Source organism: Solanum pennellii, chromosome 3, assembly GCF_001406875.1.
Source record: "Solanum pennellii chromosome 3, SPENNV200".
NCBI classification, from domain to species: domain Eukaryota; kingdom Viridiplantae; phylum Streptophyta; class Magnoliopsida; order Solanales; family Solanaceae; genus Solanum; species Solanum pennellii.
The window spans coordinates 65,596,259-65,613,462 of record NC_028639.1 but is presented as its reverse complement, the minus strand read 5'-3'; the positions used below and the strand labels follow the sequence as shown (position 1 = coordinate 65,613,462).

General features: G+C 35.3%; 2 protein-coding genes across 4 annotated transcripts; one reads left to right on the top strand and one right to left on the bottom strand.

Moving 5' to 3' along the window:
• The first annotated feature begins 145 nt into the window (after positions 1 to 145).
• Positions 146 to 9,852, top strand: LOC107012391 (testis-expressed protein 2-like). Of its 3 annotated transcripts, XM_027915308.1 has the most exons (8): positions 369 to 505; positions 1,846 to 2,081; positions 2,867 to 3,227; positions 3,879 to 4,536; positions 6,579 to 6,942; positions 7,029 to 7,132; positions 7,809 to 8,003; positions 8,727 to 9,852. In XM_027915308.1, exons 3-8 carry the CDS (start codon positions 3,184 to 3,186, stop codon positions 9,429 to 9,431), a joined length of 2,070 nt encoding a protein of 689 aa, XP_027771109.1. In that variant the 5' UTR covers positions 369 to 505; positions 1,846 to 2,081; positions 2,867 to 3,183; the 3' UTR covers positions 9,432 to 9,852. The 3 variants fall into 3 exon arrangements, with proteins under 3 accessions (XP_015067713.1, XP_027771109.1, XP_027771108.1); XM_015212227.2 differs by lacking the exon at positions 2,867 to 3,227 and having other exon boundaries at positions 146 to 501; XM_027915307.1 differs by lacking the exon at positions 2,867 to 3,227.
• Positions 9,853 to 10,226: 374 nt separating this feature from the next.
• Positions 10,227 to 12,414, bottom strand: LOC107014763 (40S ribosomal protein SA-like). The gene is made up of 5 exons (XM_015214820.2): positions 12,191 to 12,414; positions 11,350 to 11,612; positions 11,077 to 11,274; positions 10,694 to 10,895; positions 10,227 to 10,468 (listed from the first exon to the last, which is right to left on the bottom strand). The coding sequence occupies exons 1-5, from the start codon at positions 12,330 to 12,332 to the stop codon at positions 10,377 to 10,379; spliced, it is 897 nt and encodes a 298-aa protein (XP_015070306.1). The 5' UTR covers positions 12,333 to 12,414; the 3' UTR covers positions 10,227 to 10,376.
• Positions 12,415 to 17,204: the final 4,790 nt, after the last annotated feature.

Sequence of the window (17,204 nt, the reverse complement as noted above, 5' to 3'; positions counted from 1 at the left end):
AAATAATAAAATAAATTAGTATGGACCTCAACTCCGTTTCTCGTGCAAGTCCAAGGTTGACGGATCTATCATATACTAGTTTTAATTTTGTATCTCAAATTTCAACGTAAGAATAAAAAATAAAAAAATAAAAAAGCGTAACTTTCGCCCAAAATATGTAAATGGTTGCTTCTAAATACAGCAAACCTTTAGCGCCCATTTCTCTGTTGCCTTGCATGACAGGAATCCTTGTATCCAATAACCATTTTTCTCCCCCTTATACATAGAATTCGAAATTTCTCATGAATTTTCTTCTTCTTCTTCTTGGGGGAGAAAGAAGATTAAGGATTAAAGATGATGCTAACAGTGTTTGTTCTTGGTGGGATATTTGTTCTTGCAGTGGAAGCTGTAGGAATTGCTATTTTTATATGGTGGCTTATGAGAAGGGTTGATAAAGGCAAACAACCTCAAGGGTCTTTGTCTTTTGCTGGAGATATTGATCCATCTTTCTACAACAAGCAGGCAGGTACCCATTTTTCTTGCTTTATTGTTTGCCCTAATGTTTAATGTATTATGTGTGTGATTTTTTCACTGCACAATTTTGTTTTGCACACATTCTGTTTGTATTGTTGTCTGAATTGTGTATTGTGTAGTTAATCGGTTCATCCCGGACTAACCTGAGAAGTTAGTCAGTTTCGATGTGTCAAGTCAGACGGTACCACAAAAATTAGACGAAGGGAGTACTATTTATGAGCAAATATACAAAGTGGTTTTGATCATGTTAGACACTATCTTAAGAAACTATTTTAGCAATTTGAAATATTTTTCCAATATTAAACAAGCCTAACTCCATCGGAGGTTGCAGGAACAAACAAATTTCAATAATAAAATCAGCAAGTCGAGGTAGGTATGATGGACTGATGGTTGGGCTAACTCTTCTTTGATTTTAAAATGAAGAAGTCAATCAGGTAGTATAGGTGTACGAGAAAATAGTCACTCAATAAATGTGTCTTGCTGCAAGTCCGAAGACTTGAAACGTGTCACTTTGTTGGTAATGTTTGGGACTGTTCAAGATTTTTGACTAGTGTAAGGAGCCTCCCACGTCGGGGATAAAATTGCAGAGATGACTTCCTAACTTTCAAAACTCACACTGCACTTTTTGCACACAAATTCTTTTGAAAAGTCTCATTTCCAGGCATTATAGTGGAAACCATCCTAATTTTGTACAACTAATAGTCTAATACCTCAGAGTATTCCAATTATAATCTAGTACAGACCATTCTATGCACAACAGGAAGCTCCCACAATGCCCAAGCTTGCAGTGTTTTGGTATTTCTTCATGAGAAGATTTTTATTAATGAATATGATGTTTATACACTTCAATGATTATTAGCAGCAGTCTGTCATCTTCCCTTTATATATATATATATATAAAGAAACAGAGAAAGGTAGTGGTTCTTGAAGACAATGTAAATGTTATTAGAAGAGTAAATGGACCAGAGAAAGTTCTCATTTCATGTTATAACCTTCTGATAATTTAACAGATTCCAGCTGGAGAGCAGTGCTCTAATCATTGACTAATCACCTCTCTGTCTGTTGTGCTACTAGAAAACAGTGAATGAATCATCTCTTTATCACCATTAAATGAATGTTGTATGGTGTGTGAGAAGATTATTTTTTGATGTGCAATTATCTGGGAATGGAATTTATATTATTGTACTAATATACTTTTGAAACATGTGTGGTGCTATATTATTAGTATTCTATAATTAAACTGGAGTTTTCTTTTCTATTCTAGCACCGTGCCTTTTTTCCTCTGTGGACTTGATCAGTATAACTTATAGTATTATGTGTATTTGTTCCCAGGGAATAGTATGGGTTCTAGAATCTGAAAGAATCCTGAAAGCTTTAAACACGGACAAAGCTACAAAGCAGAACAAAGCCCAGAAAGAGATCTTAGAGGTAATACCTTCTCAGAAATTTGGAAAAATCAAGAATCACTCTCTCATCCTAAGAGAATCGGATGGTTCCCATACTGAAATTCCACTCAAAGGTTGCATGGTTGCAGCTGTTTCTGCTTCAAGCTTGTCCACCCGAAAATGGTAAGTTAGAACCTAATTTGACTTTACTTTTTGAAGTGCGTCTGAGTCAAAACTCTTCCTGCATCTTTCACTGGTTAAATATCGTACTTGAGCTACTCACTTCAAATATGAAAGTTGGAAATATTCAAGAGTAATCCATCCTGTTCTAGCAATTTTATGGACATGGTAGATTATTTGTGTTGGAGGCATAAGATCTAAAAAAAGCCTTCTTGGCTCTGTTTTAGTTATAAGCAAATCCTAATTTTGTGTCTCCGGCACTGCAGCAGGAAAACTCGAGTGGGTACAAAGAGAACTTGACAGCTTTATACTTCTTCTTAGCTTGAATTCATCTGGTTGTGAGAAGCTGATTTGATTTTAGCAAAAAATATTTCTCCCTTATCCATAGTGTGTGAAGTATATAAAATGATTCTCTGAGCTTTTAGAAGCTATATGAAGGCAAATTCCAATAAAAGAATATGCACCAGAAGACAGATACCTAGTTACCTTTATATTCTAAAAATAAAAAAATTGATTGGTAAATTCATGCTACCTAGAGATATATCTTCTTTATGTAATATGAATTTCTCCTTGCAAATGCTTTCTGCTGACAAGTTTTGCCTAGAATGAAGATGCATGTCAGATTGTATTGCGCACCATGCATTTAACTTTGTTTTATATGGTTGGTTGACCTCGTGGACATATTGTCTTGAATCTTATCCTAATATAGACTGGTAAAATGCCTATCACATGCCTTCTTATATTTTGCTTACCCAAAAATTGATGTTTGTTCTATTTACAAATCTCAGCTTGAAGCTAAAAGATATATAATGGGCATAGTGCTCTGCTAGATTGCCTCCACATCGGGCAGGCAAGAGACATAGCTAGAACTCAGTCTTTTTAATCCACAGACACCCCAGGGAGTTTGAATACTACTTTCTTTTCTACTGGGAGATGGGATAATTGAAAGAATTCTGTTCAACAGCCCAAGGGCATAGGTCCGATAGTTCTGTTCTTAAAACTCCATTCCCAGCACCTTTCCTTATTTCCATCTGTTTTTGATTTACTTTTTCTGTTTTGCTGTAAAAGTGAACAACTCCTTCATATCCTGGTTTGACCTTGTACGATGTATAAAATCTTCACTATTCAAGGTTATAAGAGGCAACATGAGTAAGTCTATTTTTTGCCTTCTGTTACTTAAAATAATTGATTGAATATGATAAATTTCATACTAGTATTTTAGCTTGTGGTTTCTTCCCCTTTTTCTCTACTCTAAAGTAGTTAAATACCTTTTAGAGTATTACATACACCAGAAAAAAAGTGGGTGCTGTATATATAGTCAAATTCTCTTAAAGAATAGAACCTGTGAATGACCATAAAAGGTAGGACGCTCAATTTGGGACTTAAAATTCTCCAACGCTAGAAGCATCCCATTGTGTGGCATTAATTTAGTTAGGCAATAAGTGGCATTAAGCAGTTCTCTTTTGTGCTATTATATTCCAAGACAAAGATGTGGCCTGCCATTTCTAATGGTATAAGTATCAAGTTGTCTAAAAAAAGAGAAATCAATAAGCATATTTTTTTCATGAATAATAAGAATATGCCCAAGTAGTTATGAATGAAAAGTTGGAAGACAAGCTGCACAGCCTTACCATTCCAAGATGTAATCAACTCAAACAGGTTTTAACTTCATTAAAGAAGATCGTATAAGGGAACTTTTTACTTTGAAAGGTTTTAACCTCTGGCACATAAATGTTTCTTTAGTTTTTATATAAGAAAGTATAACACCAACTGTAGCTTAGCACTTCAATTTTGTTACAGGGCGAAAAGATACCCAATTAAAGTTGAAAGTGGAGCATCTGCTGTATATAAAGGAAGTAGAATATTTTACCTTTACCTGGAAACATCTTGGGAGAAGGAAGCATGGTGCAAAGCCCTTCGTCTTGCTTCCTGTGAGGATGAAGAAAAAATAAAATGGTTGGCAAAGTTAAATGTAGAGTTCCAGAATTACCTGACGTCACTAAACGCAGCGTATCCTTCATTTATGAAACCATCTTCAAGTTTTGGTGCTGAAGTAGTGGATAAATTAAGTAAGCCAGATGGTTCCTCGTCAAAAGTTCGTCAATTTCTAAAAAAGTTAACCAAGAAAGCTTCCAAGAATGCTCCAGAAAATAAGGCAAGTAGCAGTTTAAAATTAGGCCCTGAAGAACGAAAGTTGATTGAGAAAGGCCCTTCATTCCAAGACCTTGACTTGGCTAGTAGTGTCATGAAGGTTGCTCCAACAAGAAAGCCTCTTGATTTTTCCAATGAGGATGTTATAGTGCCTTCATCTACTGGGTCTGTCATTTCTGATGCAGATTCTGAGGACAGGGTTATTGGTGATGAAGGATCCCTTTGTTGGAATTTGTTAATATCACGGTTGTTCTTTGATGCTAAAAGAAATGAGCAGATGAAAAGTTCTTTGCAAGAACGGATTCAGGTTCGTGTCTCCTTTTACTTGATTATGAGATGTGACGTAATTTCAATTGTCATAGTTTAACCTTTTTTAGTTTAGGCTAGATATTGGTTATTAAGTTACTTGTATTGCTTTTCTAGGACGTTAACAACTGTTATACATACTATTACACCTTCAAGTTACCAATCTCAAAAAAAATAAAATACTACCACACCTTAATTCCAAGGTAGTTGTAGTTGGTTGTATGTTTACTCTGTATCTGTTCTGTCTATTTGGATCTAGTTCATGCCAAAACTCATTAATTAGTTTTCAAGACATGAAATGCAGAAAAAATAATGTCAAATTTTGTTAGGATGTCTCTAGATACAATGATCCATTGTATTTAAATGATTGAATATTGTAGACATATTTTTTTGTGTAGTACATATTACAGGAGTTATAGTGTTCCTACCCTATTAAGAAAAAGGACGTTATATGATATACTAGGACAATCTCTACTTAATTGTAGGATAATAATGACTTGTGTTATAATTGTACTAGATGAAGCTTCATAGGAAAACAAGACCCTAATGTGTAGTGTCAATAATAAAATCTCCAGTATATATAGAGGACTTGAATGAATTTTTATTTTTTTGTCTTCCCATTTCTGTGTAAAGAAAATTATGTAGATGATGCAGAAACCTTAGTAGAATTTCTAGATTCCTTGTAAGATGAACAAGGTCTTCTTTAATTGTACATATAGCTGCCAACACTATCTTGTTAATGAAGAATATACTGCTACCTTTCACCGGAAAATAAAGGAAGACGACCCTAATATGTAATGTCAATAATAAAATCATCAGTTCATCTCTCCTTTCTCTCTCTTCTATTTTTTTACATGGTATCAGAACTTTTAAAATTTGGTAGAGACTCAATTATATTTACGTGTTTGCCAATGTTATTTTTTATCTTTCTTTTTCCTGACCCAGGTCTTCTTTTCCCCCTCTTTTTTGGCCGGTGTCCTATGTTCTCTACTCCCTTCTATTCCCAATGTGCCACTCCTTTTGCCGTGGGGCACCAGTCCTCTCAACACCGCTCCCTTCTCTGGTGATCAGTGTTGTTTCTCTCTTTTAGCCGACCAGCATCGTTCCTCTTGCAGCGACCGTTTTGGTGGCAGCTTGGCATGCAACCTTCCCTTCCATTTTGATAGCAGTTTTATAGCAAGATTTGAGTGTCAGTAGGTTTCCTTTGATATTTATACTATGTCCTCAAGACGAGCAAACTCAATAAAATAAAAATTAAACAACTTCTATGCCTGAAACCCAAGTTAATTGGGAAATGAAATAAATGTTGAAAATAAAAATATAGTTCATACGGTTGTATGATAAAATGTTCAATGCACAATTTGTCTTGGATCATTTGATTTGATAAACCGAATATGGTAGAATATTATAAATGATATATATGAAACAACGATGTACCTTACATTTAGTAAAGAATAATTGTTGACCTTATCAAGTAGAGAATAAGTACATATCTTATTATTTCAAGTAAAGACTCCTATACAAGGGGCCCTTATTTTGTAATGTCATTAATGAAGTCGTCAGTGTATAGTTTTCTTCTTCTCACTTTTCTTGGTATCAGAGCCTCTATAATCTCAACAGAGACTCGAATAACTTTTGGATTTTAAACAACAAAAAAAATTGTTGTCTCTAATCTGAGACTTGTTCCCATAAAATGTCATACAACTTGATACTTCTAAGTATGTGTAACATTTTTTAAGAAATTTTGCCACGTGCTTGGATAAATGGCTAGTGATATATCAGCAGAAAGCTATTAAGTAAGAAAATGAACTTGGTTCATTACTTGCCACCTTTCTACTTAAGTAAGCTCTTGAAGGATTGAACTACTTTTCTTTCCCTGCTATGGCACTAAGAGAATTTATCAGTTTAAGACGAGAAGTTTATTTAATGCACTTCACTTTGAAGCTTTCTGTGCATATATTTTAATGTGACAGTTTCATGATCACTTGAAGAGAAATATGTTGTTGTAATAAGGCTATAACTCCATGTTCTCCTTATTTGTAGAGAACCCTCTCCAATATTCGTAGCCCCAGTTACATAGGTGAAGTAACTTGTGCAGCTGTTAATGTTGGTGACCTCCCTCCCTATATACATGCAATGAGGGTTCTTCCCTCAGATATGAACGAGCTCTGGGCTTTCGAAATTGATATTCAGTACTCTGGTGGTGCAATATTAGACCTTGAAACGAGGCTTGAAGTTCAAGACCTTGATTTACATGAGGGGGACGAAGCAAGTTTAGATTCAAGTGTTGTTGATAACGTTAAATCAGATCTGTTAGAAGGTTATGAACGCTTCAGTGAACAATTTAAGCATTCCGACGAGAACGCAGATAAGATGGACCAAAGAAGTGGTGGTGATATACTTGCACGTATGTAATAAAACCTCTTTTGGTTATTTCATTGTGGAAAAATAAATTTATCTTCATCTGTTAGTAATCTAAAGTGCATTAATCAGGTAACTTTTCAACCGCGAGCAGAAGCTCTAATTGCTCTAGTAGCTCACCTCCTGGATCTAAGTGGAAATCAATCTTACATTCTGTGGCCAAGCAGGTTTCACAGGTTGGTTATAATGTTCTGCTTATCTCTAGCAATTTAACCTTGGGTTTCCCTGAAATAAACTTCCTCGCTTTGCTGTGTTTGAACGCTTTAACTTGCTGGTGGATGTCCATGGCTGCAACAAACGTGTTGCAATACTTTTGAACCTATTGCAAAATTCATGGCTAGGGTACAACACTAGCTTTCGATCATAATTATCTGTAATAATTGCCTTCTTGTTATGCTATAGAAAAAAGGAAATAACTAAAACTCATGTCATACAGTTGACCTTTGGTATTTTCTCTTTCGTAATTGAATGAAAATAGAAAATGGTAGTTAAAATATGGATGCAAGGTGGTAGAGTTGGGAAGGCAGCTTATCTCTAATTGGATTTCCTTATCTTTCTTCTTTAAATTACGACTTGAGATTAGTGGAGAGTGGATAGGACAAAAAGGTGGATGACGTAAAGGAAGGGAAGAATAAATTGTGCTGAGAATGGGATTGACTTATTATACAATTATGAGACTTGTGCTTCACTGTTATTTTTCTATTGCCTGTATTACAAAGATATTCAGAAATGTATGCTCCTTTTTTCCTGTTTATGTTGGCTTTGCAGTAGCGAATGGAAAATCTTATGTGTCCATCTTGTAGCTAGTGGAAGTAGCTCATCGATTTTTAACCATTGTATTTCAACATTCAGGTTCCACTCTCATTGGGGATCAGGGTTGCATCTCTACGAGGAACACTGAGATTATACGTAAAGCCACCACCTTCAGATCAAATATGGTTTGGATTCACAGTGATGCCAGATATTGATATCCATTTGAACTCTTCTGTTGGGGATCGTAAGATCTCAAGTGGACACCTTTTGTTGTTCATAACCAGTCGAATTAAGGTCAGTTTTAAAAGTAATCTTCTGTATTGTTTGAATGATATTCATCAAGTAAATTGAGATTGCCAGTCAGCCACACAAGCTTTTAGGTGCTGTGAATGACAATGGTAGAATGTATGCCAAAATGGCCTGAAACTTAGGAGACAACTATTCCATACTCTCGACAACTGACCAAAGATCCCATGTCTTAGCATGAGGTACTATTGCCATCTGCTATGCTTCTCCTTCCTGATTTTCTTCAACTTTAAGCATCATAAAAGCTGCTCGACTTTAGTTGGCCCAATCAGAGTATCAACCTCAAAAGATCCATCAGCTGATTTTGTGTAGATGATACATAAATTGGTCTCAAATAGATCATCACAGTATCTATCAGTGAAATTTAAAAAGGTATTCAGAGGGTGACTTGGTTACTTATTTCGTGGGGAGAGAGGATGATGGTACTTTATATGGCACCAACAGATAGTGTGCTAGTAGAATACACAGCTCGTCTAGCCAGTTTATTACTTTTAGGACTTCTTGTCTTTTCGTGGCACTTACTCAATGACCTGAATTTTTTGCAAATCGTGCTGACTACAAAAGAAAAACCAACTTACTGATTTTAAGATTCTACACCAGGGGATGTGTTGGCAATTTTTCCATATATGTTCTCTTCTCTGCACCTACCGGCTACATTGTTTGCTTAAATTTTCTTGGAAGTTGAGCTGATGCTGTTACAAACTGATGCAGGCTGCTATTCGTGAATCTGTTGTGCTTCCAAACTGTGAGAATGTATGCATACCTTGGATGATAGCGGAAAAGGATGATTGGGTTCCCCTAAAAGATGCTCCATATATATGGATTCATAACAAATCTGCAGGTAATGCCAAGAAACAAGAAGCAGATAGGAGAAGTACCAGCAGTAATGCTGAAAGTGAACAAGAGAAACTGAACAGAGTTGGATGGGCTACTCAAAAGAGTAAGTCCCTGGATCCACACTCTTTGTACTCAGCTCCTAAGGTCCAGCCTAGTTTCAGAAGCCTCACTACTAGTCCAGAAAGAACACACCTTAAGTCTAAGAAACATCAGGGAGAGACACTACAACGCAAGTCATCAGACCCACAGGTATATTTATCAGTTCATATGGGCCAGTCTTCTGGAGCGGACTTGCATGCCCCTTTGTTGAGCCACAATGAACAGCTAGAGAGTCACCGCATGAGCACAGAGGAAAACATGCAAAGCTACTCACCTTCATCTTCTCATTCACTGAGTATGCTGGAGGAACAAAATAGTTCTACAGAAGATGAGATGAAGCCAAAAAGAACAAGTGCAAGGGCTAAGATGCTTGGTTTGCGGAAAAAAATGGGGGAAAAGCTTGAAGAGAAGAAGCGTCACATAGAAGAGAAGGGGAGACACTTGGTGACAAGGATGAGAAGCCACAAGGAATATTCGTAAATCTGCAGTTCCCTCAGTTCAGTTTGATTGCACAAGGGAAAACACGGGTCAGTTTAGGCTATACGCAAGTTTCTCTCACTTATTCAAGTAGCTGACGAAAATTGGATCCATACTCAGTCTTGTGGCCTGATACCCTTGGTCGATGATCTCTTCTCACTTGTAAAAGTAAAAATTGTAGCCATTAGAAACCCATTTCAAGTACAGTCACATAGTAGACTTAAACTGCTTAGTCTTTGCAGAAATGATGAATACACTTGTACCAAATCAGATTTATTTAACTAAAAATGGTCTGTTATATGCCAATGACAACCCATGTTTGCACTTGCAGTAGGCAGACAGAATGGTCAATACAAAAAAAGGTCTTCAAAGTAACACCAAAGATTTGTAATGCAGGATTATTAAGTTCTTTTTCTTTAGCAAATTGGTCTGGTATTCTTTGCAAGTTTTTTTTTTTTTTTTTACCCAAGGGATCTTGATACCCTCTCATATCCTTCCAATCAAAATTTTATAATTGCAAGTGTCCTTAATAGACCATTCTCACGATTAAAAGGAGCATTTCCATGTTGAACTTTCGTAACGTCAGGTTTCGGTTTTTAGTTTGATTAACTTTTCACAAAGTTATAAAATACTTAAGAACTTACAGTACACTCTACCCCTTCTAGATTCATTTTCATTACTTATTTATAGCATAGTACTTACATTTTAATTGACTCCTCACAGTTAAGACTAAAATTTTCCTTTATTGTCCATTTTAGCATATCAAGAAAATGTAAGATGGGGTGGGGCAAAATTGGGTTGCACTAAAAAGACATGCTATAAATGATTAAAAATAATTTCGTACATCAACAGGTCCAAAATTTTTATAAATTGCATTGTAAACAAAACCGTCTGTAACAAGAACTCACATCTAAATTAACAAAAAAGAACTTTCTAAAGGAGTCAAGTTCATTCCCAGCCAGTAGCAGCAGCTGGAGCAGGGGTCGCTTCTGGTACACCAGCAGGAGGAGCAGCTGCAGCATCCCAACCTCCCTCAACCACTGAAAGATATGGAGGGCATTATATTATTTTATTTTTATACATAGAAGAGAAAAAACACATCAAAACAGACTCAAATAACTAAGAGATAACTCAATATATCATGTATCACATTCTTTTTTTCTTCTTAAAGCATTCACAAAGTAGAACACAAGATAAGATGAAAGAATACAGAGGTTCTGCATCCACTGACTTTAATAACTAATTCCAGAAAATAAGTCACTAACCTGCATCTCCAGACCAGTCACCAGTAGCTGCAGGAACAGATGTTGCACCATCTGCAGCCCATTGGGCATCAGGGATTTGGCTGCTAGTCCAATCACCACCAAGAGCAGCGCCGCCATATTCTGCATAATCAGCAATAGCAGGTACTTCCTCATCTTGTTGCTCTTTTGCCTCTTCAGGCTCTCTGTAAAAGAAGAGATCCACCTACAGCAGAAAGAACTTAAATGAGAGAATAATACATGTTCAACTGCTTAAAGATACACACAACACATGTTTAAATTGAATACCAAATAAAAATGGAACTATTCAAACTTAAGAACAGTTAAACTAGTATAGCAGGTAGGAAAATATTATGAGCAAATAGCTATCATTCCATATAGTTTACCATGACATCCCACTTGGGTCCAGGACTAATGGTACCACGCATCTGTAGTACCATCCTTGCTAAGATCCAAAAGAGAACACCAATGCTGTGCTTTCCTTTGTTGTTGGCAGGGATACCAATGTCAACATATCGCATGGGTGAATCAGTGTCACAGAAGGCAATAGTGGGGATGTTTCCAAGAGCAGCTTCCTTAATAGGCTGCAAATGACTCAAACTAGTTATAAAATGTCAACAACCTAAAAAAGAAACAAGTGATGTTACAGCAGTATCAACCTGGTGATCAGTTCTTGGGTCAGTGAGAATGAGAAGTCTTGGCTCGCTGTATGAAGTCTGAAGCTGATTGGTAAAGGTACCAGGGGTGTGACGGCCAGCAATAGCATGTGCACCAGTATATTGTGCGAACTTCAAGACGGCTCTCTGCCCATAGGGCCTGGCAGATTGCACAATGATGTCCTGAGGATTCTCAATAGAAACAATAACTCTAGCTGCCATATGCAGCTTATCCCATGTCTTTCCAGCGTTAATAATGTAGATACCTGGGAATAAAGGATCGATCAAGATACAACGATAGTTGCTAAACTAACAGATACATTAATTCACTAATACCATTGATTATGAAGTCATATATATACCCCAGCCAAATACAAATCAATTAGAATCAGAATTCATCACAACTGACACATCATTTTACCTAATAATAAATCAACTAACAGATAGTATAAATATCAGAGACAAAAATAGGCATAATAAACAGTAATTCATTGTCAACTGATCGTCCACAGATAAAAATATTGTAAAACACATAATCTATGTGGATCGCACATTAATTACCTGAATGTACTAGCACTACAGAGTCAAATTGTTATTTTTCAAGCATAATAACTAAGAAAAATATGCAGCCTATAACCAAACAGGAAAATATATTCACCAAGTATTTTATCCCCTTCAAATCACTAATAAGTATCAATATCCTATTCTGACCATATATTCCGATACCAGCACGTAAAATTCTAGGGGAAAATCATATAAATACATACTAAATTATCATCATGGATCCAGAACAGAATGAAAATGAGGATATTTGCAGTTTAGTATAGTGAAGTATAGAGTATACCGTCGTTGCGACGCTTGAAGACGTAACGTTCCATTTGGAAGTCACAGTTCTTAGTACCGAGGTGGACTTCAGCTGCCAACATCAGCTGTATGTCAGCCTCTTTCGTCGTCAATGTCCTTGGTTGCTGTGTGATTGCCGCCATTGTTGTGCTCTGTTATCTCCCTTAGCTTCCTCTGCTTTTAGGGTTTCACTGCGGCTAGAGAGAAAACACTGAAGGAACGCAGAGCCATTAAAAAGCTCCTTTCGTTGGGCTTTAATATTGGGCTTGGGCTTTGCTACATTTTAAACCCTAGTGATTAAACTCTTAACAGTGGATGGCTTGATTAATTTGTTTTTTTTAATAACGAACTACACTTAATTATCTTAAGATAAAAAGGTAGTAACTAGTAAGGTAACGACATGAAATAATATCAATTTTAAGGAGTAAATTGGTTTGCTACACTTTTCCGCTATACTAAAATTAGATGAGTCACGTATATATTCACTCCTCATAATTAATAAAAGAAGTCATTTAAACAAAGAGTTTGAGATACACTAATTAAGGGAGGGGAAAAATATAAAAATAGCCCTAAATTGAAAAACAGGAAAATGAATCGATATATGTATGTAAAAAAATAAGTGATAATTGTATATAATAGCAAACTAATAATCTAAAATAAATGGAGTAGCTATGGTTTGATTTAATTGTGCTCCATAGCAAACGTTTGCCAAAGTTTGTCAGTCGTCTCTCTCCGAAAAATCTCGCTCGTCACTCTCCCATTCTCGCTCGTCACTCTCCCTCTGCTCGCCTCTCTCGCTTTATACACAGAAGTGTATAATTGTGTTTCTATTTTGCATAAAGCGAGAGAAAATTATATATACACATGCAAAAACATATATCTTCGTGCTATACACTGAATTATACAATTTACAAACATTTTACTTCGATTCAATCGTAGACAAATGCAAATTTTATACAAATATTGCAGCGAAAAAGGCCAACGAATTATACAATTGCAGTGAAATACAATTTTCTCTCGCTTTATATAACAAAAGTGTATAAATTGTGTTTCTGTTTTTGTATAAAGCGAGAGAAAAACATATATCTTCTTCCTATACACTTATAATTATACAATATACAAACATTTTACTTCGATTCAATTGTATGCAAAGCAAATTTTATACAAATGTTGCAGCGAAATCGGCAGCGAATTATACAATTGCGGTGAAATAGGCAGTGAATTATACAATTGTAGCGAAATAGGCCAGCGAATTATACAATTTAGGTCAGCCAATTATACAATTATATGTTTGCTATGGAGCGCAATTATGTAAACTTTGTTATAGCATACAAATATGTATTTTTCATTTGTTATATGTGAAAGTTGTCCCAAAAAAAAAGAAGGGTCCTCTATGCTAATATGTTTGACCCATTTTAACCTTAGCACAAAGGTTCAACCAAGTGGGGCGGATTAATTTACTAATTGAAGTAGTAGTTTTTTTTTAAAAAAAAATTAGCTTAAAAATCTCACATCTGTAACTGTCGGAAAAATCATATGAATCAGTTGGATGATTTTTAGGTGAGGTAATTATCGGTAATTGAATGCTCATTTGAGAAATTTAGTTGTAAATTTTTTTAGGAAAAAGGGACGAATTTACTTTCGAACTTTAATAAATAATATGCATATGCTCTCCATTATACTTTGTGTCCATATAAGTCCTTACCGTCCAATTATAGGTATATATATACCCTCTCACTAATGAATCCTAATTTTTTACGCATGTCTTAATCCTATTGAACTACTCATTTAACCCTTCTTTTAATCCATTACCCAACTATCCGCCCCATAACCCAATACCCCACCGATTTTCTTCAGAAGGAATTCAAATTAAAACACCCAAGATTTTATTTTGCTGTATTTCCATCTTCTTCTCCTATCAAGAATTAGATTTAACAAAATTTTAATAAGTAAGATAATTGTACGGGTAAATAAAAGGGGTATTGAAAATATGAGTAAAAGCATCCAATTCAGAAATTGAATCCAAAGATTATAACTTTTGTGAGTATAGATTGTATATAATTCAAGACAATGGCCAAATAAAGGAAGAAAAATGAAAAAGGAGGAAAGAGGACAAGAAAGAAGAGAAATCTCAATAATTTAAGAAGGATTCAAAGGAACTTTTTTGGGGTGTGAAGGCTGTCGGAATCTATTGTTCATTTTCTTGAAAATATGGTAAAGAAAATGGTGGCGTCGAAGTTTATAAGGGATTTGAAAATTTTCTTGATTTTGTGATTTGCAGAGACTGTAATGTCGTCTGTGGTGAAAGATTTGCATTGAAATGGGAAGTACTGAGTTTTTATTTGGTAGATTATGAGGGTTGGGCTATGTTTGTTGATTGTGATTTCTTGTACTTGGGGGATATTAAAGAACTGACGGATATTATTGGTGATAAATATGCTTTAATGTGTGTACAAGATGCTTTAATGTGTGTACAACATGATTATACTCCTAAAGTAATCCAAATTTGGGTGTTTTAATTTGGATTACTTTTAGAGGAAATTATGAGGGTATTGGTTTATGGAGCGGATAATTGGATAATGGGTTAAAAAAAGGAAAAATTACATAAATTGATACATTTTAATAAATAATTACTGATTTTAGTAATACTTTTTATTTATTATTATTTATAGCAATACTATGTTAAATATGTCATATGTATTAAAAATGAATTATATATGCAATATATATGAATTATAATTGTTTTTTAAATATATTATGTTTGTTTGATAAAAATTTGATACATTGTATTATAAGTGAATTAAAATGTATGATAAATGAATTATTTATCATTAAAATTTGTATTATATATGAATAAAAAATTGTTCTTTGTAATATGAATTAAACTTGTATTATAAATGAATTAAAAGTGATCAAGTGAAAAAAAATATTATTGCTATGAATGGTAAATATTTTGTTATTATAGTATATTTATGTAAGTTTCCATTTAAAAAAGGGTCAAACGGATAGTTCAATAGGATTAAGACACGTGTAAAAAATTAGGGATCCGTTAGTGAAAAGGGTATATATATACCTATAATTGGACAGCATGGGTTTATGTGGACGCAAAGTATAACGGATGATATACGCGTACTATTTATTAAAGTTTGGGGATGAATTCGTTCCCTTTCCCAATTTTTTATGATATAATCAGAAGTCTCAAATAGGTGACTTGACTCTAAATTGGACAAGTCAAATTGAATTGAATTAATAAATAGTCAGGTTATCAACTTGAAAATAATCCACCCAAAGTTACTTAGATTGAAATAGGCTAAATATCATGTCATAATTCAACCTAGTCATTTATCAACTCGTCATTTATCAACTCAATCAATTTTAATGCATTCAAATTTAATCTAACCTTAAAAGTTTTAATAATTTTATTTGTTCTTTTATATATTTTTAAGACCTTATTGTTGACACCCAATTTTGACCCGCGTCGGTATAAATTAATTATCGAGCTTCCTAAATTTTCCAAGTAATTAAAATTAATTAGTTTTATAAATTTTACGAATATAATATAATACATGAATTTATGTTACTTCGAATACGTTTAACATAACTTTCGATGATATATTTTTACATAATTATGTATATAATTAGTATATCTTATGATTATCCAAAAACCATCAAAATATACATTTAAATATTTTATTAAACTAGTCTAATTTAAATTATAATTATACTTTTGAATCACTTTTTACGATTTTAATAATTATTTTACTAAATAAAAAAGCTCGTTAATTGGTTAATGCAAAACTCGTCGTTTTAATTGGTTATTTATCAAATTAACCCAACTCCCTTCCCAAACCATTTCTTTAATTTGTTAAATCCCCTGCCCATATTCCTTTAAATAGATTACCTAGCCCACTCTCCTACCTCCCAGGCCCATTTTCCTATTCTCTTCCCCCATCCAGCCCAAAAACCCATTAATTCCCAGGCGACCCGACACTTAGGCCCAACATCTATCTCATTTCTGTTATTAATCCCAGCCCATTTCTATTATTAATTCCAGCCCAACGCACTTAAAACCTTAACCCGCCCAATCCCTTTTGACCCGCTCCGATCCGACCCAACTCCCCCCCCCTTTCTTCTTCCCCTTTCCCAGAACCCACGCCACAATCCCCTGCAAAAACAGAAACCCAGAAAAGAAAAAACGCAGAATGAACAGCGTCAAAAAGAGGAACCCAGCAAAAACCCCTCCCCCAGACGCGAAACTCGCGTCTCCCTCACGCCGCGACCCCTCAAACTCACGCGTCTCCCCACGCCATCCTCTCTCTCCTCGTCTCTCTAGCGCGTGGAGGAGCGATGCAGTGCAACGGAAACCTGCATTTCTGCTCCTCCGTACGCGGCTTCGCAGTGAACACAAGGCGACAAGCTTTCGTCCTTCCAAGCGGGAGATTGCTCCACGTAGCTCGCAAGGACACCCACTCGATCTCGACTCTCCACCTCACCTCAATCCGTTGGAGATTTTAGCATCTAATCGGCATATTCTTGGGATTTTGGAGAAGGATTCGATTTTGAATTCAAAATGGGCGGAAAATCGTATCACCCACTCGATCCCGCCCAAAAATTAGAAACCCTAGTTTTTCCCTTCTATATAAACCCCCCTTCCTTCTCCAAAAAAGAGGTGGGGGGGATTTTCGAAAATATAATTTGAACACAAAAAGGGTTAGAGATTTTTGGGGGTTTAGATTTTTGGTTGGAGGTTTTGAAGTTGGAAAAATTTTGGTGAGCATTTTGGTTGGAAATTTTCGAAAAAAAAAAAAAAAGAAGAAGCAAGCTGTTCTGTTTGTCGCGGTTACGAAATTTTGGGAGGTTTTTGGTTAGAACTTTGAGTGTTGGAATGTTGTGGGAAAAATTTTGAAAAGCTTTTATGTTTGTTTTCCGCTCGTGTAGAAGAGTTGGAAAATTGGTGTCAAAAGTTTAGGTTGGACGTTTAGGGTTGGACGATTTGGGGTTGGCTGTGGTCGGTT